This window comes from Lithobates pipiens, unplaced genomic scaffold (genome assembly GCF_037356315.1).
Source record: "Lithobates pipiens isolate NorthernLeopardFrog02 unplaced genomic scaffold, aLitPip1_a1.2 Scaffold_8, whole genome shotgun sequence".
NCBI classification, from domain to species: Eukaryota; Metazoa; Chordata; class Amphibia; order Anura; family Ranidae; genus Lithobates; species Lithobates pipiens.
The window spans coordinates 114013371-114038965 of NW_027507903.1; the positions used below are offsets into that span (position 1 = coordinate 114013371).

The following is a 25595-nucleotide window of genomic DNA, read 5'->3' on the forward strand; positions in this document are numbered from 1 at the left end:
CGGGGCCAAGCCACGGCTGCTTGTCTGAATGGACACAGACTGCGGCTTGGCTTGGTGCACCTCTAGCAAGCTGCTTGCTGTGGGGGCATTCGGCAGGAGGAAGGGGCAAGGAGCATTGGTGAGGGACCCGAGAAAAGGAGGATTTGGGCTGCTCTGTGCAAAACCACTGCACAGAGCAAGTAAGTATAACATGTTTGTTATGTTTAAAGCAAATAAAACGAGACTTTAGTATCACTTTAAAGTGGAGTTCCACCCAAAAGTGGAACTTCCACTTTAAGCACAGCTCGCCCCCTTACATGCCATGTAATTTTTTTTGAGGGGGGGGGAGTGGGTACCTGGTTTTGACAGGTACTTCCAGTCCTACTTCCTGCTTATGTCGTCTCACCACCCAGATCGTCTCACCACCTAGGCGACTCCTCCTCTCCCCCAGGTGGCCCCTCCCTCTCTGCAATCTTCTGGGACACGTCACAGGTCCAAGAAGATTGCCTGGCCACTAGGAGAGTGCAGCGCGACTTGTGCATGCGCAGCACGCACCCAGCTGTGAAGCCGCAAGCTGTCACATCTGGATGCCCACACTTGCAATGATGGCGCCGCGGAGAGGAGCGAGGCTTTGGGTGGCCACTGGACCCTGGGACTGGTGAGTGTCTGTTTATTAAAAATTCAGCAGCTACACTATTTGTAGCTGACTTTTAAAAAACTTAAAAAACGAGTGGAACTCCGCTTCAAGTATTGTGTGTCCTAAAAAGAGCTGGGATGATTGGACTGACTCTTGCTACATCCAAGTCTGGTACATTGAGGGGAATTTGCTAAGACTGGAGCAGTTGTGCATGACAACCAGTGTGCTTCTAGCTTTCATTTTCAAAGCTTAAAGCGGTTCTTCACCCTAAAGGGGAAGTTCCGCTAATCTGATCCCTCCCCCCCTCAGGTGCCACAATCAGCACCTTTCAAGGGGGAGGGGGGTGCAGTTACCTGGATAATCCAGGTATCTGCACCCACTTCCGGGCAGACTGCCGCAGACCCCCGCAGACGCCCCCCCCCCCTTGTGTTCTGGGAAACACACAGTTCCCAGGACACAGCGGGGGACCAGAAGAGAAGCGCATGCGCAGTAGGGAACCGGGCAGTGAAGCCGCAACGCTTCACTTCCCGATTCCCTGACAGAGGATGGCGGCGGGGGCAGCAGAGAGACGAGCGATCGCTCGTCATCTGCTGCCGACATCGCTAGACCCTGGGACAGGTAAGTGTGATTTTATTAAAAGTCAGCAGCTGCAATATTAGTAGCTGCTGGCTTTTAATATATTTTTTTTAGGTGCAGAACCACTTTAAAGTGGTTCTAAAATCTAAGTGTTTTTTACCTTAAAGCATTAAAGTAAAAAACACTCCCAGTTAAACACTTACCTGCCTCCCCTCACCAATCCAGCATTGACCCTGTTGTATCAGTCCTTCTTCACTTTATGGTCTCACAAGAGACACAGGCAGCAGTGAGAGCCATTGGCTCCTTCTGCTGTCAGTCAAAACTTGTGAGGAAGGAGTAGGGGGCATGGCCAAGCCACACTGTGTGTCTATGGATGCACGATGCCGGGCTCCGGAGTGTGCTCACATAGGGGCTCCCTCTTCACATAGCTTGCTGAGAGGCCACTTGAAGAAAGGGGGGCGCTAGTTTTAGTAAATCCCTCTATTGTTGTTGAAGAGATATGTAAAAAGAAAGGTATTTACTTGTAACACTACATCAGTAAAATCTCAGTTTAGAATTGTCTGTGACCTTGTGCCTGAACTCCAAACTTAGTGACTGGGGTAAACTCGCACACCAGGGCCCACTGTGTGAACCTGCATTAATCAAAGCTGGGGCCTCCAAAACTCCGCAGGGAAGCATGGCAGAAATTGATAAATTCAATCATCAGTCTAAACACCTCTACAGTGATTGTCTCCACATGTCCTCAAGATCTCCTTATGAGGAATATTTCTGAGAAATAAAGGCATGTCCACACCAGAGGACACTTGTCTAAACCAGGATTCCTTTATTAATTTTCCAATATACAGATTTGAGCATTCAATGCTGCTTTGTTACAGGCAAAATCTTTTTACCAACAACTCCACTAGGAGACAAACCCTGCTTCACAAGGGGAAAATCGCTACACTATATGCCTTGGGTGCCCCAGGTCCGCTTCCCACTTCCAACCACCAACTATCTGCACCCCTCTCACCTTATATACCCTCAGTCTCAAGCCCAAGCACCTTGAGGGCAGGATATCAATTAAGAGGGCACTACACTCTTTTGCATGTTTTATGTCAATTTTATTTATGTTACTTTAAATTTTTACTGTCAATTTTCACTACTACATTTTATGTTTCAATGTTTTTATTGATTATTATTGATAAAACAAATATTGCATGTTACATACACATAGTAAAACATAAATCTGAATATCATTGTAATTATGAAATACAGAATTTGAAAATAAAGCAACAATATGAATTGATATTTGGCATAAGATAGACATGCATAGATCAATAAAAAAAAAAAAAAATTTAACAAAAAAAAAAAAACACACTTGTAAATATCTATCATATAGATGAAATTACCCCAAGCTGGATAAAATTGATTTAAACAACACATGCGTATATATGGAGTCATATTAGTCGCATACCTACATCTCATAAGAAACCAAAAAAAAGGTGTAACAAACTAGAGTAACAATGAATCTGTAAATTCCATATTATCTCACGCACCCCTAGTGGGATCAAACTGTGCGCGAAAATAATTTGAGTCTTAACATCAGACTATATATAAGGTAGTGGTCTGTATGGCTTTAATCTGAGCTACAACCAACATGGTTGTCTACCTTATAAGGGATTAGTATCCAGAATTGAGTACAAGCTGCTATATAAAAGCAGTGAAATGTAATTTATTCTATTATATTATGTTGGGGTCCCCAGGTCAAGCTAAACAGGGACAGATATTAGGGTGTTATATGTAGTCGAGCACTTAAAATGTGACCAACATGACCACGTTTTATAAAATTTAGTATGAGTATCTTCCGCTTGAGAGATCAAGCCCTCCATTTCAGCTATTTTCTCTATTCTGCGGAGCCATTCAGAAATAGTGGGGGGAGAGGTAGAACGCCAATGAACGGGGACGCAAAGCTTTGCTGCATTTATAAGATGTAATGTGAGGGATCTTTTATAAGTGGATTGCGGAATAGATGTATGATGCAGGAGGTATTGAGCTGGCGTGTAGTCTGGGGAATAGGTTGTAATTTTAGTGATGAGCTTATGGACTTCCTTCCAATATGGTTGGATTAAAGGACAATCCCACCATATGTGGAGAAGAGAACCGTGCGCTAGATTACATCTCCAACATGTGGGAGGGATAGTAGAATGAAATTTGTGAATTCGGTCAGGCGTTCTATACCATCTAGAGTATAATTTGTATCCATTTTCTTGAGCGGTAACATTTAGGGAGCCTGAATGTATGTGTGTGTATATGTTTTGCCAGTCCTCATGTGTTAAATCCAAGGACAGTTCTTTAACCCATTTCTTACATGTGGTGTCATTTGAGAAAGAAGCATCTGGGAACATTAAAGAATAGGTAAATGAAATGAGGTGTCTTTGAGGGTCTGTTTTGGAGCATAAGTTTTCAAACGGCGTATGGTCTCTATACCACAGAGATTGGGAGTTAGAGCTTTGCAAAAAATGTCTTATTTGAAGGTATTTAAAGAAAGGAATCTTCATTCCAGGGAAACGAGCTAAAATTTCTTGAAAAGATAATATCTGACCATTGTGATAGAAGGATTTAGCTCTCATGGGTTCCACTGCAGATATGTCAGCATCGGATTTAGGCAAAATACCAGGAGGGAAGTCCGGATTCTGGTCAATTGGGGTTAGTGGGCCCGGAACTGAGGCAATGTGTAGCTTCTTGCGAACTGAATGGAAGATTTGTAACGTAGGAGCTATTAGAGGATGTGATCTGACCTCATGTGTTAATTTTTGTGGATTGATCCATGGTAAATAAGACATTGGTAAATGGAGGACAGCTTCTTCGATACCTATCCAGGCCTTTGTCTTGTGATGTAAATGCCAATCTAATATTCTAGTCAGATGACAAGCCCAGTAATACTTTTGAATATCTGGAAGACCTATTCCCCCCTTCAATTTTGGGGACACTAGCTTACCCCATTTGACCCGTGATGGTTTCTCTGCCCAGATAAATTTTAAACATAACCTTTTGTATGTGGAGAAGAAAGCTGGCGGTAGTTTTATAGGAATTGTTTGGAGTAAATATAAGAGTCTAGGGAGTACATTCATTTTTATAATTGCTGCCCTACCAAACCAGGAAAAATTGCCTTTGTTCCAGTCTTGAAGGTTCTTCTGTATGGTTTTTAAAATGGGGGCGAAATTCTTATTGTAAAGATCAGGTAGTTTTGATGGTAATTGTATCCCTAGGTAGGTTATGGCTGATGCATCCCAGCCAAACGGGAAATTGGACTGACATTGCGCTACAATGGAACCTGACAGAGAAATGTTGAGTGCTTTTGATTTGGATAGATTTATTTAGAGGTTGGAGATTTTTTTGAAAAGGTCAAAATCCTTCAATAAGTTCGGAATTGTTATGATGGGATCAGTAAGAAAAAGAAGAATATCATCTGCGTAAGCCGCTAATTTGTAATGAGTATTTGCTATTTCAACTCCTTTAATATCTCTGTTGGCTCTAATTTTGCTTAGAATAGGTTCCATGGTTAGTATAAATATAAGGGGGGATAAGGGACAACCCTGTCTAGTTCCATTCGACACGGAGAAAGCATCCAAAAGAAGACCATTAACTCTGATTTTTGCTGTTGGGGATGAATATAAGGTTAAGATATAGTTCATCATGCGTTCCTTGAAACCTATTTTGCGTAAGACTTCCGTCATATAGTCCCAGGCCACTCTGTCGAACGCTTTCTCCGCATCGAGGGAAAGGAAAAACGCAGGGGTGTTGGAAGATGTCAGCCAATGATGAATATTGAGTGCCTTCAAGGTATTGTCCCTAGCTTCTCTGCCTGGGACAAATCCCACTTGGTCCAGAGAAATCAAAGAGGACAGTAGAGGAAGTATACGATTAGCTAAAATTTTTGCATAAAGTTTCACATCAACATTTATTAAAGAAATGGGCCTGTAGTTAGAAACTATAGATGAATCTTTATTTGGTTTTGGTATCATAACTATATGGGCTTCTAAAAGATCTTTATTTTTATCTGAGAGGGTATCTAGGGAATTAAAGGTCTCTAAGAACCTTGGTATGAGAACTTCAGTGAATGTTTTATAGTAACTAACTGGAAGGCCATCTGGGCCAGGGCTTTTGTTTGGCTTCATAATTTTGAGGGCTTCCAGCGTTTCTTCCCTGGTAAGAGGTTTATCTAAATCATCTGCCTCCTCTTCAGTGATAGGGTGTGGACCATATTGTGTAAGGAAATCTTGTATTAATCTTATCCTGTCCTTGTTTGAGCCTGTCTGCGAATGGGATTGTATGTTGTAAAGTTTAGAAAAAAATTGTTTAAATTGATTTGCAATTCCACTGGATGATTCTATTTTATTCCCTTTGGGGTCCGTTATGTAATGAATGGTAGTATTTGCTTTTTTAGATTGCAGGGCTTTAGCTAGAAATTTGCTGGATTTATTCCCAAACTCATAGAAGGTTTTTTGTGATAGGGCATATTTGCGACGCATGGATTTCCCTAGTTCTTCTAGAAGTTCTTCCCTAGTTTTTAACCACTTAATAACCGGCCTATAGCCGATTAACGGCTATAGGTCGGTTTGCTATCTCTGAGAGGCCGTTAATTAACGGCCTCCCGGAGAATCGTTCGTGCGCGCCCCCTGGGGCGCGCACGCCGGAACATCCGTGCTCGCCGAGTTCACGGGACCCGGCGCAACACGGATCGCGGTAAAGGACCAATGGCAGCGGTCCTTTACCACGTGATCGCTCCGTCCAATGACGGAGCGATCACAAATGTAAACAATTCGGCTTGCCGGGTCAAGCTAAGGTCATCAGTCTCCTCTCCTCACACCGATGCAGCGTGAGAGGAGAGGAGAACATTCCAGTGAAAATAAAAAATAACCGTGAGTGCCCAGCAGTGCCCAGCAGTGCCCAAATAGTGCCACAACAGTGCCAGAACAGTGCCAGACCAGTGCCAGACCAGTGCCATCTATCACCTGTGCCACATCTGTGCCACCTGTGCGACCTGTGCCACCTTTGCCACCTCTGTGCCACCTCTGTGCCACCTCTGTGCCAGCAGAGCCACCCCAGTGCCACCCCAGTGCCACCCCAGTGCATACCAGTGCCACTACAGTGCATACCAGTGCCATACCAGTGCCACACCAGTGCCACACCAGTGCCACCTGTGCCCATCAGTGCCACCTGTGCCCATCAGTGCCACCTGTGCCCATCAGTGCCATCTGTGCCCATCAGTGCTCATCTGCGCCACTGCAGTGCCACATCAGTGCCGTCTGTGCCCACCAGTGCCGCCTGTGCCCACCAGTGCCGCCTGTGCCCACCAGTGCCGCCTGTGCCCACCAGTGCCATCTGTGTGCTAATCAGTGCCACCAGAGCCACACCAGTGCCACCAAAGTCACTATAGTGCCCATCAGTGCCACCTGTGCCCATCAGTGCCACCTGCGCCCATCAGTGCCACCTGCGCCCATCAGTGCCACCTGTGCCACTGCAGTGCCCCATCAGTGCCGCCTGTGTCCATCAGTGCCGCCTGTGTCCATCAGTGGCGCCTGTGTCCATCAGTGCCCACCTGTGCCCATCAGTGCCCACCTGGGTGTTAGCTTTCCAAAATGGGGTCACTTTGTGGGCGTTTCCATTGTCCTGGTGCTCCAGGGCCTTCATAAGTGTAATAGGTGGTTGAGGTATTAGATGTGTAATTTATGCTCCTAGAACGCCTGAAGTTGCTACTTCAATGTTGGACTTGTGTATGTGGCCAGGCTGTGTAAAAGTCTAACACATGTGGTATCACCGTACTCAGGAGGAGCAGCAGAATGTATTTTGGGGTTTCATTTGTGGAATGTATATGCCGTGTGAGAGAAATAGCCTGGTAAAATGACAATTTGGTGTGAAAAAAAATTAAAATAAAAAAAATCTTTATTTTGCAAAGAATTGTGGGAAAAAATTACAACTTCAAAAAACTAACCGTGCCACGTACTAAATACCTTGGAATGTCTACTTTCCAAAAAGGGGTCATTTGGGGGGTTTTTGTACATTACTGGCTTGTTAGGGTCTCCAGAAATGAGATAGACTGTCAGTACATCAGCTGTGATCAAATTGATACATTTTCAGTGATTGGCACCATAGCTTGTAGACCCTATAACTTTCACGCAGAATAAATAATATCCACTAATTTGGGTTATTTTTACTAAAGACATTTAGCAGTATACATTTTTGGCCAAATTTATGAAGAAAAATTACTTATTTGCAAAAAATTTTAATAGAAATGAAGAAAAATGCTTTTTTTTACAAAATTTTCGGTATTTTTTCATTAATAGCACAAAAAATAAAAAACGCAGAGGTGATCAAATACCACCAAAAGAAAGCTCTATTTGTGGGAAAAAAAGGACGAAAATTTCAGATGGGTACAGTGTTGCATGACTGAGTAATTGTCATTCAAATTGTGAGAGCACTGAAAGCTGAAAATTGGTCTGGTTATTAAGGGTGTTTAAGTGCCCAGTGGTCAAGTGGTTAATAACTCTTGAAAAGTTTGATCAGCCAATGATTGTTTATGCTGTCTTTCCAGGGAATGAATTTTATCAGATAATTTGGATATCAGAGCTTGTCTAGCTTTTTGACATTGAGCGTTTATAGAAATTAGTTCTCCCCGTATGACACACTTATGTGCCGCCCAAAGGGTAACCGGGGTAATTTCGGAGGAATCATTCTCCTGAAAATACTGCAACAAGCGATCATTTATACGCTTTACATTTACTGGATCCGTTAAAATAGAGCTATTCATTCGCCAGATTGATTGTCTAGTGTTGGATGTAAAAAATGTGATTGTGACAGAAATAGGGTGATGATCTGAAATTACCATTGGGTCAATTGTAGCTTGATGAAGTAGATCCAAATCTGGTTGTGATAAGAAGAAGTAGTCTATTCTTGTGTATCTACGATACGGAGGGGAATAGAAAGTGAAATCTTTACAGTTTGGGTTCAATGTGCGCCAAGTATCGTGTAACTCCAGGTTAGATAGCTGTGTTTTTATTGCCCGAAGAGCCCTGTGTGTGATAGAGGAGGCACCTGAGGACGTATCAAGTGAGGGGTTCAAGGCCAAATTGAAATCACCCCCAACAATGAGCATGCCTGCGCGAAATGTACTAAGGTTTTGTAAGGCATCGCGGAAATAAGGAACGTGTTGTTTGTTAGGGGCGTACAAATTGGCCAAAGTAACGAGTTTGTTATGCAATTTGCCTTTTAAAAAAATATATCTTGCATTAGTATCAATCAAAGTATCTTGGATCTGCAATGGGCATTTTTTAGATATCAGAATAGATACTCCTTTTGATTTGGAGTCTGGATTAGTGGCATGAAATACTGTTGGATACTCTGGATTGAAAAGTTTGGGGATATTATCTGATCTAAAATGTGTTTCTTGGAGGTATACAATGTCCGCTTTAGCTTTTCTTAGTAACATAAACAACTGAGATCTTTTTTCTGGAGTGTTAAGACCCCTTATGTTTAAAGAATATAGCTTGACCTGGGGAGGAGGGCCGTGCCTTCCTGCAAGAGACATTGTATGTTTTGATTAGTAGCTTTCTTTTTGGATTAACTTTGGCAATAGGGGAAAGGGGGAGGAGGAATAGACCAGGTTATGTGATAAGGCTAAGATGGTGTAATGTGGGGAAAGGTCTGAAGCAATAACCGAGCAGGTTATGGGATCTACCCAAGACCTGTGTAAAATCGGAGAAGTACAGAGCAAGGCCAGAGAAAGCCTACATAACACAGGCCAACTCTGGTCCAAGCTACTGTGTGGGGGTTGGATAAAACCTCACAGAGAACAGGAGAATGAGTGACATGGTAATCCGCTGTTATCAATGCCAAATGCCTATAAAGGTGTAAATATGAGAAACTAAGGAAAATTTGTGTTGATATCGGTCATGTATTTGGCATGGGTGTGGAAGTACTAAATATCTAATTATGATAATAAACCCAAGCAACTACATGAGTGACGCAAATCAGGACATGGTGTATGCGAGTAGAGACTTGTTTTGTGGAATCTGCAAATAAAAATACTGAGATGTTCTCACATAAAAATAAATAAATAAATTGTAAATTTATAAAGCATAGCAGTATCACGCCTATATAAACTTATACTTCTTTGGAAAGAACTAGAAACCCCAGCTCTGAATCCTATAGAACAACTAACAGGAAATATTAGTGGGTGTATGGAATAGACAGTGTAAAATTAGAAATATTTGCCACACCAGAATGTCCTTACCAATATACCATTAATAAGGTGTCTTTGGTGTACTTTAACCTTAATATTAAAGATTATCTTAACCTAAGAAGACAAGTACGGAACAGGAAAAAAAAGAAAAATAAATAAATAAAATAAATAAATAAAAAAATAAAATTACAAAATAAAATAAAAAATAAAATAAAAATAATGTAATAAAATAATTCTAGTGCAGTCGGAGTATTTTGGGCTTTCTTGAACCAAACTAGTATCTCCCAACTACTTGTGTAGTGTTTAATTTTATTGGTACTATACCTATGTATAAACCCATACACGTTCCTTAGTATATCCACAACGGTGGAAGAAATATAACAATCTCTCACAGCCACATTCCAGTGGGCGTGAGGATAGGTGGGGATAGTTTAAGGTAGAATCCTGGGATGGACTTATCAAGTGCTGGAAGTAAAATAGCCATACCTAACCACTAACTAGGACAACAGCACAAGTAATAATAACCATTATGATGATTCCACTAAAGTGGTATACTATAACACTAATACTGAAATTAAAATTAAAATTAAAGGCCAATTTTACCTATGATGGCTTAAAAAATGCAAAAATAAATAAATAAATAAATAAATAAATAAAAATGCAAAAAAAAAAAAAAATATTAATAATGCTTCCGATTTTTCCTTGGGCCTTGTTGGACCACCTTTATGTCTGACATCTCATTTAAACATAGCCTAGCTTGACTGTTTCTAGGTATCATACAGAGGATGATACTAGTTCATTGGTCTCCTCAGAGCAGGATAACCGAAAACAAATCCTAATAACTGTAGTCCTACGGGTGTGATGAGGGGGGAGGGGAGTTCTGCATTGGAAAACCTTATATAGGACTAATTAACTGCTGGAAATTGAACGAAACAGACTGAGCAGTAACTAATATCAAAGCACTATAAATGAGGATGAGGATGTTTAAAAACTGTGCAATAGTACTTTCCTATGTACTCTTCTAGTGGGAACATGAGATTTGAATTGTGTAAGAGAATTTATCATATCCAATCTATAACAGTAACTTAACCCCAGAATTTATATGATGTTGACAGTCTCTAATCAGTTTAACCAAAGCAGATGAGTAAAGTCGGTGTAAAGAGGCTAGAAAAGGCATCTTGTACTATGCAATAAACCCATTGAACTAGGAGATTATAAACAACCATGGATTAAACCAGTATACTCTCCAGGCTTGATTGTTAGCATTGGTAAACACGGTTGCGCTGTGACCCGTGGTCCCTTCTGGCCCTTCTAGGTCGCGGTGATTCAGGTGAGCTTGTACCGTTGTGCTGTCTTCTTGTAGACATTGAAGACCTGTCGTCTGATGGATATCTGCGACGACGGTGTCGGGTCTCCTGTGCCTCCATAGGCTCTTCATGTTGTTGTTCTTTTTTAGTCGCAGATTGTCGGAATTCAGCGTACCAATTTGGGACTTCTGCTAGAGGAATGCCCATGGTGTTGCAAAAGGATGGTAGGTCCTCGGGCACTCTCAGCAGAGCCGTGCGACCTTGAAATGTAGCTGAGAGCCCAAAGGGGAATTTCCACCTGTACGGAATATTTTTGGCACGCAGTGTGTCTAATAGGGGTTTTAGGTCTCTTCGGTTCTTCAGAGTAATGCCAGAAAGGTCTTGGTATATATGAATCTCAGCTCCCTCAAACATAATGTGAATCCTGTTTCTCGCTTTGTGAAGAATGTCTTCTTTAAGTTTATAATCAACCAAACAGCACACCACATCCCTGGGGGGATCATTCTCTCTGCCTTTAGGTTTGAGGGCCCTGTGAATTCTTTCCATTGCTATGTTTGTGTGCACTGGTCTGTCTAGCAGGTCATTGAATATAGTAGTAATGGCAGACAGTAAATGATCAGAATCCACAGCCTCTGGTAAACCTCTGACACGCAGATTATGTCTTCTTCCTCTGTTATCCAAATCTTCTGTGTTTCTTTGTATGTCTCTAAGCTGTAGTGTGTGAGCATCTATTTTATGGGACATTCTGCGCAGAATTGTATGATGCTGGGCAGCTGTGTTTTCTACCACAAGAACCCTGTCAGCAATGGCACAGATGTCTAGACGCAGGTTTGCAATGGCAGCTGACAGTGTATCCTTTATATCTGCTGCTACTGTTCTGAGGTCTAAAAGACTTGGGTGTGTAGCAGCTAGGGCAGAAGCAGAGGCCACTGAAATATCTGAGTCAGCGGGGTGATAATCTGGCTGCATTCCAGGTATTCTCTGCTGAGGTAACTGGGAGTTCTGTGAGGAAATTTGGCGGGAAGCTGCCATGTTAGAGCCCTGTGTCCAGAAAGGGTCAAGAAAATTGCTGTTTGTGCCGCTTTGATTACTTCTTGGTGAGCGGGAACGAGAGGTGGAGGATGTCCGCGATGCTGTCCCCATGTCAGCTGGACCGGGTAAGCAAAGAAAAGTCTCTCAGCAGCAAAGTGGCAGTTAACACAGCGGGAGCTAACCTGTTATGTGTCCATCTTCCTGTGAGGTCCGGCCACGCCCCCCACTACTACATTTTACTTTAGAAATAATGCTTAGTGTAGCAAATGGCAAGGTTTAAAAAGCATTTTGGACTTTCTAAAAAGACAATGGAGCAGTAACTGCTTGCTTTTGGACTGTCTCTCTCTACTTGATACTCCATTCAGAGTTCACTGAACTGGGAAGAGGTGTGTCTCATGTCTGGATCATTCAACTGTGTGTTCTGAACAAAGCTGAACAACATGGGAACGAATTACAAATGTGTTGTCAGCAGACTCTAGGGCTCCACCTTCTGGCTGCATGTGCTAATTCTAAGATATGTATACCCTAATATGTCATATACACTTGAATAAACCAATAGTGAGCCCATCAATAAACTAGTGGACATAGGTATTTAGTCCCCACTGTCTTTAGATGTGAGCGATTATACTGGTGATAATATATCATTGTGTCATTGTGTCTGAATATAACAGTATAACAGATGACTGTACCTCCAATACAACTGCTACAACCGCCCCCCAGCAGAAATCCTCATTGTCTTTTATTGTTCACAATGATAACACCAAAGACACCAGCATATGGTCACGTGGACGTGTTTTACACATACATCTTGTGCTTAATTGGGATAAAGGGCCAATCACAGCAGCCCTGTACCATGTGATCAGCTGTGTCCAATTACAGCTGATCACGATGTAAACACAAGTGCGAAATCAATCATCGCAATCAAATCCTAAATAACAATTAATGTGACAGTGAATAAAAAATAGTAGCTACTATCACTCAAAGTGTTTTCACTCCACCTATAACAAAAAAATACATAAATAAACAGCGCTGTGCTACTAAAAATACAATGTGCATAAACAATACAATGAAGCCATGAACTAAATATTCCAGGCCATGAAAAGGGATGAGTAAAACTGGTGACAGAAAACAATCCACCATTTGTGTAAGGTGATCCAAATAAACTGTGATCGTGCTCTCCTCCACCTGTGTATTAGGCTGCTCACCTCACAATTTAACCCCTGTTTCACCAGCTGGTCAAATACTGACATCACACCGCCAATCAAATCCTGACATAATACCGTGGCTATCCAGTTTGATTTGTATCTATGCCTGTACAGCTAGCATGGCTTATAGAGCCTCACTTGTGAGTGAGGATGAGCTCTGGCGTGTTCGCATGCTCCAGGTGCAGAGCCCGCCAGGAAGTCGGCGCAGTGCTGCGCTAATCACAGGCAGTGAGACATTGCCCCGATGTGTGGCTGCAGAGATCGGGCAATGTCTCACTGCCTGTGATTAGCGCAGCGCTGCGCCAACTTCCTGGCTGGCTCTGCACATGGAGCATGCGATCACGCCGGAGCTCATCCCTACTTGTGAGTGTGTTTGACTCATCTTTTATGGGAATAAATTGGTTTTAAACAGAGAGCACTAGATCTCACCATTCTGTTTTTATACACATGCTGATCGTTGCACACTTGGAGAGCTTGTCAACCACTTAGAGGAAGTGTATGGAATTGAGGACTTCCGGTGTCAGCTTTATGCCAGTCCCTTGTGATATCCCCAGAGGGAAACTGCTTTATTTGAACCGCTGGTGAAACAGGGGTCAAATTGGGAGGCAAGCACTGCTAATGCCCTGTACACACAGTCGGAGATTCCGACGACAATATTTTCTGACAGATTTTGGCCCAAACCTGTCTTGCAGATACACATGGTCGCACAAAGTTGTCGGAAAATCTGATCGTTCAGAACGAGGTGACGTAAAACATGTACGACGGGACTATAGAGAGGGTAGTAGCCAATAGCTTCCGTCTGCTAATTTATTCTGAGCATGCATGGCACTTTGTCCGCGGAATTGTCTACACACAATTGGAATTTAAACGATCGGATTTTGTTGTCGGAAAATTTTAGATCCAGCTCTCAAACTTTGTGTTTTGGAAATTCCGACGGAAAAGGTCAAATGGAGCCTACACACGATCGGATTTTCTGACAGCACGATCCGATCGCACATTTTCCGTCGAAAAGTCCGACTGTGTGTACAGGGCATGCTACACAGGTGGAGGAGAGCACGATCACAGTTTATTAGGATCATCTTACACAAATGGTGGATTGTTTTACTCATACTTTTTCATGGACTGGAATATTTAGTTCATGTCTTCATTGTATTGTTTATGCACATTGTATTTTTAGTAGCGCAGAGCTGTTTGTTTATGCACGATGTAAACACAAGCCAGTTAGCAGCATTCCTTTCCTCATGCTGTCAGAGGAGAGCCGGTAACCGGATTGTGTGAAAAGGGCATCAACATTAATAATCAGGACACTGATTACCAGTGACCTGAATACTATTGCTGCCAATCAGTACCCGGCAGTTCTATCAATCAGTGCCTCCTCATCAGTGTTACCTATTAGTGCCCATCAGTGCCTTGCACCAGTACCCAGTGGCAGCTTGTGAAGTTTTAGGATTGGGGGGCGCCAGACCCCACCCTCATTGTTGGCCCCTCACACTTCTCATAAGACCCACCCCTATAGAGTCCACCCACTCCATCCCCTGTATTCCACTTGCTTCCACCCACAGTGCCAGAAGCATACAGCTCAGCATCACTGGACAGAGTATGCAGCCCTAGCATCACAGGATGGGGTATTCAGCTCAGTATCACAGGACAGAGTATATAGCTCTGCCTCACAGATAAGGGTATACAGATAAGGGTATACAGATCAGGGTATACAGCTCAGCATCACAGCTCAGGGTATACAGATCAAGGTGTACATATCAGGGTGTACAGCTCAAGGTATACAGATCAGGGTATACAGCTCAGGATATACAGCTCAGGGAATACAGATCAAGGTATAATACAGCTCGGGGTATACAGATCAGGCAATACAGATCAGGGTATACAGATCAGGTTATATTACAGATCCCACACGGCTCTGACAGCACCAACGCCCCCCCCCCCCCCGCCCCGTGTGGGTGGTCCAGCACCTCCTGCCAATGCCGAGTCCTGTGTCTCCACCAGAGCAGCAGCGGCAGGGATGTCCTTCCTCGTGTCTCCTCTGCTCCTGTTTCTTCTTCCTAAGCGGCAAGCATCCACTAAGGTGGCCTGGCACTTTGGCCAATTGGGAAACAGGTCTGACGACCTATCTCCTGATTGGCAGAAAGGAAAGTTAGTGTGAAAATAGCGAAAACGTATTGGCTATCATCACACAATTGGGTGGAATCAGGGCACACTCCCTGTGCCCAGAGCCCACCCTATTTTGAAGCCTATTAGAGCCTCTGGCTCTAATCAGGTGCTGCAAACAATACCACCCCCCCCCCCCCAGCCCTGCTATAGGAATTCATGCGTTTGGCGTCCTGAAAGGGGCCAGGCGCATGGATGGGGGGGGCGGTGCTTTTGCGTCCACAATGCCACTGCCAGTACCCATCAGTACTGCCCTCAGTGCCCTTCAGTGCTGGCTATCGGTGCCCCCTCATTATCTGTTTGCAAAATGTTATAGGAAATTATGAAAAACTTTTTTTTTTCAAAATTTTATTTTAATTTATTTTGGAAGAAATCAAAATGTGGTTAAATACCACCAAAAGAAAGCTCTGTGTCAAAAAGATGATACAAATTTCATATGAGTACAGTGTTGCATGACTGCTCAATTGTCATTCTAAAAGCCCGTACACACGATCAGACTTTTTGACAACAAACATGCAAATTAGCTGTTTTAAGGCAACATCCGCCTTGTGTACGCTCCATTGGACAAACTTTTTCGGTTTTCATCAGACAAAAGTTCATTCTGCAAACAGACAAACTTTTTGGCAACATAAGTCCGATGGAGTAAAGTCCGATTGTGTGTACAGAAAACCATCGGACTTAAGTCCAAAGTACGCACACGCATGCTCAGAACCAATGCAAAAGATCAGCAACAATACAGAAGTTGACCAAAGGTGGCGGTAAAGAGGAGAAAAAACACGTGATTTGGTGAAAGTTGGCTGAAAAAGTCCTGCCGTGTGTATGCAATACAAGTTCACGGCCCTTTGGACAGAAATCCACGGGAAAGTTTGTTTGAAGTCCGATCGTGTGTACGAGGCTAAAGTGTGACAGCGCTGAAAGTTGAAAATTGGCCTGGGCAGGAAGGGGGTAAAAGTGCCCAGCAGGCAGGTGGTTAAGAGTGAATTTCCATAATCACATAATTGGTGTAATGTAGATAAACAAAAAGTAACATTGTTTAGTGCTCTAATAAGATAGAAGTAAATGAAATTAATATAATTGTGGACCTTTTTTTCTTTCCTTCAGATTTCCTCTCCTGGACTGCCACCATCCCAACCTATATGGAATTCCTCCTATCTGTTTCAGGGAAGAGATGGGGTGACCCTCTTCAGCGAAGGAGCAGCACTAATCCTGGAATATTACCCTGTCACTTCCGGTAAATCTGATGTGCTACTATTTATGTATACTAAAGAAAGCTTGAAAATAGCACACAAATATAAATAATTGTTGAAAAGTAAAAAAAAGAAATGTTAAAAAGGTTGTGTGTGCATTGCAATGCCCATATGCAAGATGACACCCTGATATATGTTGGGGCTTACAACACCCCAGTTACACCCCTGTTACTATTAGAGCACAGCACCTTCCCTACTGCATCATAGTACAGTTGGTTACTCTCTGTTAGTCATTTGTGTTACGTTGTGCCATTTGTACCTACAAAATTTTAAAAACAGACAATTTTTGAGGGCCTGTTTACACTATATGTGTTGGGCTGCACTTGCCTAACACAGTCACAAAGTAATGACATGGCAATTTGCCTTGAGTCCTATGAGTTCACTTCACACCACTGCACTGATACATGAAAAGTTACTTTGTGATATTTCAATATAAAAAAAAAAAATAAAAAAATAAAAACGAAACAGTGCAATGTTAAGACATGGCCACTTGTGTAAAAGTCCAATGAGAGCTTTTGGTCGGAAATTCCAACCGTGTGTACGCTCCATCGTACTTTTGCTGGCGGAATTCCGCCAGCAAAAGATTGATAGCAGGTTCTCTGATCGTCTGTAGCAATTCCGACGTGCAAAATTCCTACGCATGCTTGGAAACCATTTGACGAATGCTCAGAAGCATTAAACTTAATTTTCTCGCCTCGGTGTAGTGTTGTACGTCACCGCATTCTTGACGGTCGAAAGTTCAGAGATCTTTTGTGCGACCGTGTGTATGCAAGCCAAGCTTGAGCGAAATTCCATTGGAAAAAACATCCAAGTTTTTTCCGCCGGAAAATCCGATCATGTGTACGGGGCATAAGTTTCAGACGGAGCTGATCTTAAACAACATCAGGTGGTAGGGAGAAATCTGCTAAAACCAATATACACTCCAGATAATACATTTGTTTTATGTGGAATTTTTCAAAACTAAATTATAGCATTGCCTTTTCAGACCAAAAGGTATTTACATATCCTCACTTCCAGCACAAAACCCGAAAACAAGGAGCTTAGTCTCTGCTTATAGGTTAGGTATGGAGTCATGAAAATCATTCCTTTTTGTCCCTTTTAGACATCTGTGCATCCAGCATAGCTGGTGTATAGTAACCACATACACTCACTGGCCACTTTATTAGGTACACCTTGCTAGTCCTGGATTGAGTCTCCTTTTACCTTCAGAACTGCCTTAGCTCTTCATGGCATAAATGCAATAAATAGTGTGTTGGAAGCATTGCTCAGAGATTTTAGTCCATATTGACATGAGAGTATCACACAGTTGCTGCAGATATGTTGGCTGCACATCCATAATGCAAATCTTCCGTGCCACCACATCCCAAAGGTGCTCTATTGGATTGAGATCTGTTGACTGTGGAGGACATTTGGGTACAGTGAACCCATTGTCATGTTCAAGAAACCAGAGGTGATATGATTTGAGCTTTGTGGCATGGTGCTTTATCCCCCACACCATTACACCACCACCACCAACCTAAACTGTTGATACAAGGCAGGATGGGTCCATGCTTTCATGTTGTTTACATCAAATTCTGACCCTTCCATCTAAATGTCACAACTCAAATCAAGATGCATCAGACCAGGCAATGTTTTTCTAATATTTTATTGTCCGATTTTGGTGAGCCTGTGTGAATTGTAGCATCAGTTTCCTGTTCTTAGCTGACAGGAGTGACACCCGGTGTGGTCTTCTTCTACTGATGTAGCCCATTTGCTTCAAGGTTCGATGTGTTGTGCATTCAGAGATGGTATTCTGCATACCTTGGTTGTAATGAGTGGTTATTTGAGTTACTCTTTGTTGCCTCTCATCTCGAACCAGCCTGCCCATTCTCCTCTGACCTCTGACGTTGACAAGGCATTTTCCTCTACATAACTACCACTCACTGGATATTTTCTCTTTTTTTTTGGACCATTCTCTGTAAACCCTAGAGATGGTTGAGTGTGAAAATCCCAGTAGATCAGCAGTTTTTGAAATACTCAGACCAGCCCGTCTGTCACCAACAACCATGTCATTTACAAAGTCACCTAAACCCCCTTTCTTCCCCATTTTGATGCTCAGTTTGAACTTCAGAAAGTTGTCTTCACCACGTATAGATGCCTAATGCATTGAGTTCCTGCAATGTGATTGGCTGATTAGCAGTTTGTGTTACCAAGCAATCGAACAGGTGTACCTAATAAAGTGGCCGGTGGGTGTATAGCCAAATGCATACGGCTGTTTTAGGCTTCTTAAGATTTGGCTGACCTCTGCAAGTTCAATGTATGGTAAAAAGGGTGTGTTAATGATCTCAGACACTTTTATCTAACTGAATGGTGCTAACTACAAGATCTATTACCTAGAGGTCAGGTAGTGTCCTGCCAGAGTTTACGGCTGTCACTATGTGCCTAAAGAAAACTGTTAATTATTATAATAATGGTCACAGCAGGAAATGGACAAAGAATCCCATTCATCGATGCGGTCTCTAGAATTATATGTCTTGGAAAGTTTTTTAATACACCGTATAATGCTTAACAGTGATTATTCGGGGATCAGTAAAATCAGCGTATTAATATGAAATGCCGATTGTCTGCGCTGAATACAAACAAATGTTTGAAGGAAGCAGCTTAAGGCTTTTAGTCAGTTGTTTAAAAAATAAAGCACATTTTTAGTTATTCATTAGGCATGCCTGAAAACCAATATACAGTCGCACAGTGAAATGGAAGGGTAATTAAAGGTCATCTTTAAATAACCTCATTACAGATCAATCAATCAGCATCCATAAAGATGCAATCCTGGTCACAAGGTTAATAGCTGCACTAACAAAGAGATGGAGAAATTAAAAAAAAGACACTTTTTGCATGACTCAATATATATTTTGATCCCATCTTTCTTTTGTTTAGAATCCAGACGTGTTCCGTGGCATCTTTCTGATTATTGTGGCTTCTCAGTTATCCCTTTGGACACGGAGATCTATCACAAGTTGATGTTGGACAGTAGTAACAATGCTCTCACTTTAACTAGTGTGCCGATACAGGTAAGTCTGGCTGAAATCAGTGAAATGGTCAACAGGCTGTCAGTGCTAAAAGGTGTTTGTTATTGAACTTGGGGTTGTTAAAGAAGATTTGCCCTTTTTGGCAAGTAGATCAATTGCAGTTGATATTAACACATAAGTGGAGCTGTTGTCTATAGCATCTTGTAAAGTATCATATGAAAGCTAAGTTGAATATATGCCTTCACGATGAGTCCCAGTGTATCCAGACAATAGCATCTAAAGTATAACTGCCATTCCATATAAAAATATTTAAAGGAGCATTCCACCTTTTGCAAATAAATAATAAATGCAATCGTACTGCAAAAAGGTGCACTTGTTATTTTTTTTGCATTAGCACTGCAACTGCAATTAGTCGATTTTGGGTGCATTACTCTGGCTCCTGCAGACTTTCAGTTATGGAGCTGAAGGATGTATCAATAAACTACAAGTGTGGTGACATCACTGCATTTGTGCTGCATTGAGAACTAAAGGCGTTGAATTGAATGAATGTCGCCAAATTCAAATATGATAAGATTAAGGGGGGGGGGGGGGGGTTTGCAGTGCAGTGCAGCAGCAATAACACACACAGTCCCAGTGTGATGAAATAGCTTTTATTGAAATAATGCAAAGATAGTTCACAAACACCCCATGGGAAGGCGGCCCAGTCGGGAATACTCACAGTTCCAACAGCGTATAGAAAGCAGGTTTCAGCCGAATTGACAGCATCTGTAGAGAGGGGCAGAATGTGGCCTGGCCAGCTTGAGCTTGAGCTCAAGCAGGCAGATGTCCAGAGAGGCTGTGAACCCCCACGCTTACCCTCCTCATCAGTAACCTTTCCCTACCTCTAGTACTGACCCTAACAGATGGGGTACCTTTCCCTAACGTGTCCACTCGCATAAAGCACACCAACCCTGGGAGCCAGGGCCTTAAATAGGCTCTGACTGACCCATGATGGCTGCTTGAGTCACATGAGGTGGCAGCATCCAATGGGATAGCTTCCCCAATGACCCAGGAAACCATAGAGGAATTTAATTCCTCTCGACTTCCTCTCCAACAACAGTGCCTCTATGGAGAGTGCCCCTTCCGTGGAGAAAAAAGACTGTACCTGCCTATAAGCAGTCAGGGAAAAGAGCAACCTGATTCTGTAATGGGGGTGGAGGGGTGGTTTGGAAATGAAGGCTACAGTGTTTTATATTACACCCTAAATGTGGGTTTTACATGAAACATGGTTAGAAAGATGGACTTAGCTTTTAATTATTTGTGTGATCTTGGCATTCTTGGTATATATCAGTCTTTCTTATAAAAAGGTTGTTATAAAGGATTCCTTAAGTGGACCAAGATTTCTTTCCCTTTGACTCCTCCCCTTCCCCTCTTCAAATACTGGAAAAACTAATTTTTCTATGCAATAAGTACCTACTGTATTTTTTTGGGGGGTTTTCGCTACCTCCATGCCCACCTAGATGAGGTTGATATATCCAGCATGATTTATCAACATATCCTGCAAATGTGTTTATACGCGTCAGTCTACAGGCACTGAAAGAGACATTCAGAGTGTCTGTGCATGTGCAAAATCTTATGATCTCCATGCATGAGTAGACGCATTGCACATCTCTCTGTTGTTTTCTGTGCATGCAGGGGGAATTTAGCATGAATATGTGAATGCGCAGACATGTCAAGGGTCTCTGGCAGGTCCTGTGGACCTGGCAAGAGACCTACAGTTTGTCTGATTACGCTTCCATCTTATTCCAAGATGGAGGCCTGTGAGGTGAAAGTTACAAGAAGAACTTTGAGCAGGAAGAAGGGCAATGATGGACTCCATGGACTGGTAAATATGTTTTTTTTTTTAATCTGCATACTTGAACAATACCTAGGGATTACAAATTAAACTCTAGTTAGTTAGGATAAAGTTACTCTTTAAGTGCTTATGAATTTCTGCTTCCCAGATAAGGGACCACCAGTGGCGGCTGGTGCTCCATCAGTCACGTGGGCTGTGGACGCATGCCACACACACACACCCACCCCCCTGGTCGCCTTACCTTGTGCTGGCTCGCCAGCGGTGGCTTCCCCCTTCTGTGTTCTGGCCTTCTTGTCTCTCCTCTCTCTGTCTTGAAGCCTACCCTGGAACTACTACTAGAAAAAAGTCTCAGACCCACTTCCTGATTGGCCGGGAGGGGAATCAGTGTGAAAATAGTGAATAGCCATTCGTTATTGTCAGACAACTGAGTAGGCTCACCCTTTTTTTAAACCTATTAAAGCCTCAGGGTCTAATCACGTGGTTCACAAAAATGAATGCCTCATTGGAATCCATGAGTCTAGCGCCCTGCATGTAGATTAGGGGACCCAGACGCAAGGAAGGAGGGGGGTGCCACTGTTAACTGCTGACACAATTTACCATTTTAGCCATCTGTAAGTTGAATATATCATATTTATCAGCGTATTACACGTGCCGGCATAAACACACACCCTAATTTTAAGAGGGAAGTTTCAGGAAAAAAACATATTTTTAAAATAAGCAACTTTGAAGCAAATTAAGGGTCAGTGCCCATCAATGTTCATCTGCAGCCTGATTAATGTCCTCAATGCAGCCTAAATAAAGTCCTCAATGCAGCCTGATCAATGCATCAATGTAGCCTGATTATTGTCCTCAATGCAGCCTGATTAATGCATCAATGCAGCCTGATTAATGTCTCTTTTAAACTACCATAATTTGCAGCCTCACCATCTCCCTCACCAGTAGCCTGAATCAGGAAATCATTGAGCCGTCATCTCTTCTCCACTCGGCTCTCACGTTACACACACAGACAGTGTCCTCTCCACCATCGGCATTGGACCAGCTCCTGTGATAGGCAGAACACTGGTCCAATGCCGGTGGCAGAGGCGCGACAGTATGTGACGTGAGAGCCGAGTGAATGCAGAGGAGCCGAGTGGAGAGGAGATGGCGACTCGTGAGGTACGCTGTGGGCGTATAACATGCACCCCTGCTTTGCCCCCAACTTTCAGGGGAAAAAAGTGCGTGTTATACTCCGATACATACAGTACTTTTTATTGACCACCAAAATAATAGTGTCATGAGGCCTTTCTACCACTGACCACCAAATTAAGGAGGTTCTTCTGCTTTTCAATGTAAGAATGCATTAATCCACTGACTACAATGTGAGGGAACACTACAATTATCACTGTGCTTTTTTTCTGATCAATATTTTTTTTAGTTTCATGAATATTACTAAACTAATTTTCTTGTATAGAACATCCCTGGGTGTCAAATATGGACAGAATGCAAAATGTATTTTATATATTCTTATATCAGCAGGGGTTTCCTAAGATCGAAAAATGATTTCATAAGTTTTTCCATGTTAAACATTTTGGGAAAGGTTGGAATAGACAAAGCTAATACCCCATCTTATACCTCTTTAGGGAACAGAACTGAAGACTGCATCCGGTGGGACTCCAACTGTGTCATTGCAACTGTTGCTACTGAAGTCTGAGGTAAGAAGTGGAAAGTACAACTATTCATATAATTAATTTTATTTTATTTTATTTTATTTTATTTACCAATGCAACAGTTAAATACCTAAAAACACTAGCTACCTTGCTATCAGTTCATGCATGATCTAGTGGTTGGATCATTAAAGTGACATTAAACGATACCCTTTTTTTCCAAAAATAACCTATACGCGTCCACTTCTTAATAGCCTTGTAATCTATTTTTCAGGAAATTTTTTCTTACTGTGTTTTGCTTTGTAATGTCCTCAGTGAATTCCCGAAACTCTCCTCTTCCCCCTTCACTTCAATATGTTTAGAACAAGCAGTGTATGTCAGTTGGAATCATGTGCACTGCACTATGCACTCTACAAACACCTTAGTCACTAGTCAATCTTGGGAGTGAGCAACAGAGGGTTGCTACATTCCTACATATACTTGAACCAAGGAGAACAAACATAGCCACCGTGTAACAGGAAGTTTTATCAAAAAAAAGAACAAATGTGGAGGTTTGGAAGAGGGTAAGAGCAATAGAGGGTACTTTTATGTTAAGAATACATACTTGAATAGGATATTTCTCTTTAACCAGTTGAGTGTGAATTTGTTGTTCCAGTAAGCACTGTATAAACAGGTCTACATGCTTGTTCTTATGGAAATTGAAGGAAAGAGTGATCAGGAACCAGCCTATCATGGGGAAAAACCACAATGGTTGGACATGCGCATTCCATTCCCAATGATTGACTTTCCATCTAAGATGTCTTGGCTAATGGGTGTCAAAGATAGCCTACAGACCTACTAAAAATGTCCCAATCCAACCATCAACACCGGGTCAGGTTGTCATCTCTATTGTTTGTAGGAACCTTTACTGATATTTAGATTATGCGGAAGCTTGGCCAGAAATGTTTATGAAAATTTCCTGAACAACTGGTGACAGTATGGAATCTAACCACCTGTCAATCTCCTCCTCTTCCCTCCTTATGTTCCTTAGCTTTTCTCTCTTGTCTCATTTATAATCTGAACTAACAAGCTGTCGATATCTTTTCATATCACCCCTCAGGGCAAGTGGGAGGTGGACAAGGGGAAGCTTCTGCCTAATTTCCCCCATGAGACAGTACAGAGTAAAAAAGGAGGGGTCCTGTTGAATAATTCAAGGAGTTTCCTCCCCTTGAGCTGCAATAAATAACATCCCTCCTGCTCTAATGTCAGGCACTGAATTAATTCAGAGACACGCCACTTAAACTCAATTTTTATCATAGTGGAAGATAAAATGAGTCTGTGAAGAAATGTCTATACATTTGGGATATTTATAAAGCTAGTGGGATGGATAAGGGGGTTATACTTCCGAGTGTTCCTGTAGTTATTACACTATGTATAGTGAGGCTGGCATCTCATAATAAGAGGAAAAACCCAGGTAGACCGGGTATGTTATATACAAGGGAGAGATGGATTATCGTGAGCAATCGGCAGACTTGAGAAAGAATTAATTGTGAATAGATAAAAAGTGAATGCTGGTAAATATTGTTTATTTTTCTCCTTGCAGTACTGTGCTCTGAGCTTCCATGTTAATCACTATCTAATGAGCGGGGCTCATGCAGGCACACACTGTGATCTGCACACGGAGAAATACACTCCAGATGTCTGTCTACCAACTAATGTCCCGATTTTAAGGGAAATCACAAAATATAGAAGTGCAAGATTGATAATTTTACTGTTGCAACACTAAACCTGTACATACCAAGTATTTTCAATAAAAAAGCTTATTTTTTAAAATGATCAACATCTAATCCAGTTATGCATTCAATAACAATAATAAAATTTTTTTTAAAACTATTTCTAAATAATAATGCAACCAGTTTTTATATCAATCTGCTGTAATTCCGTGTAGAGCAGAACTAGGAGAGAAAGGGGCAGCAAGGTAAACCAATCAGGTTCTACAACACTGAATAATGCTGCCAGTCTAGCACAGAAAGCTTGGTGATAGGAGGAAGAAGCACGGGGACGACTTCATATATGTGCTGCTGTTCTTTCACTGTCCAATTACTGGCTTCAACAGATCATTTACAAAGTTGTATTGCTTTAACTGCAGTGGAGGAAATCAAAGTTAATGACCTGGCTACGCTGTCTGACAGAATTTGGTGAATCTTAACAATTACCAATTTTCTGGTGCATAAAAAGATGCATATGCGTGTTTCAGTTGTGCATATATGGAACTGCTAGCCTATAGTTATGCTTTAAGTGCAAGAACCCATAGCATCCAATCAGAACTACAATACAGTACATCCCAATTAGCTGCTATGAGCTCCTGCCCTTAACCACTTGCCGACCGCCTCACGCCGATGTACGTCGGCAGAATGGCACGGGCAGGCATAAGCACGTACATGTACGTGCTTTGCCTCCCGCGGGTCGGGGGCCCGATCGGGCCCCCGCCCGGTGCCTGCGGCGGTCGGTTTTCGTTCGGGAGCGATCCCGGACGAGGGGACGGCCATTCATTCATGGCCACCCCCTCGCGATCGCTCCCGACGAATGGAAATCCCCGGTGACATCACTTCCTCTCCTGTAATGTAAACACAGGAGAGGAAGTGATGTATTCTCTCCTCCGTGTCGGTATTTTTCGTTCCGACACGGAGGAGAGCGGATCAGTGAGTTGCACCAACACATCCCACACACAGTAGAACATGCCAGGCACACTCACACCCCCCCT

General features: G+C 42.4%; 1 protein-coding gene across 1 annotated transcript in view; it reads left to right on the top strand.

Moving 5' to 3' along the window:
- Window positions 1-25595, top strand: part of CCDC33 (coiled-coil domain containing 33) — a 214027-nt gene that overhangs the window by 61265 nt on the left and 127167 nt on the right. Inside the window, exons 10-12 of the mRNA XM_077472696.1 lie at window positions 16222-16351; window positions 19284-19417; window positions 22829-22900. Of these exons, the coding sequence (XP_077328822.1) occupies window positions 16222-16351; window positions 19284-19417; window positions 22829-22900 (336 nt within the window). The remainder of the gene's footprint in view (window positions 1-16221; window positions 16352-19283; window positions 19418-22828; window positions 22901-25595) is intronic.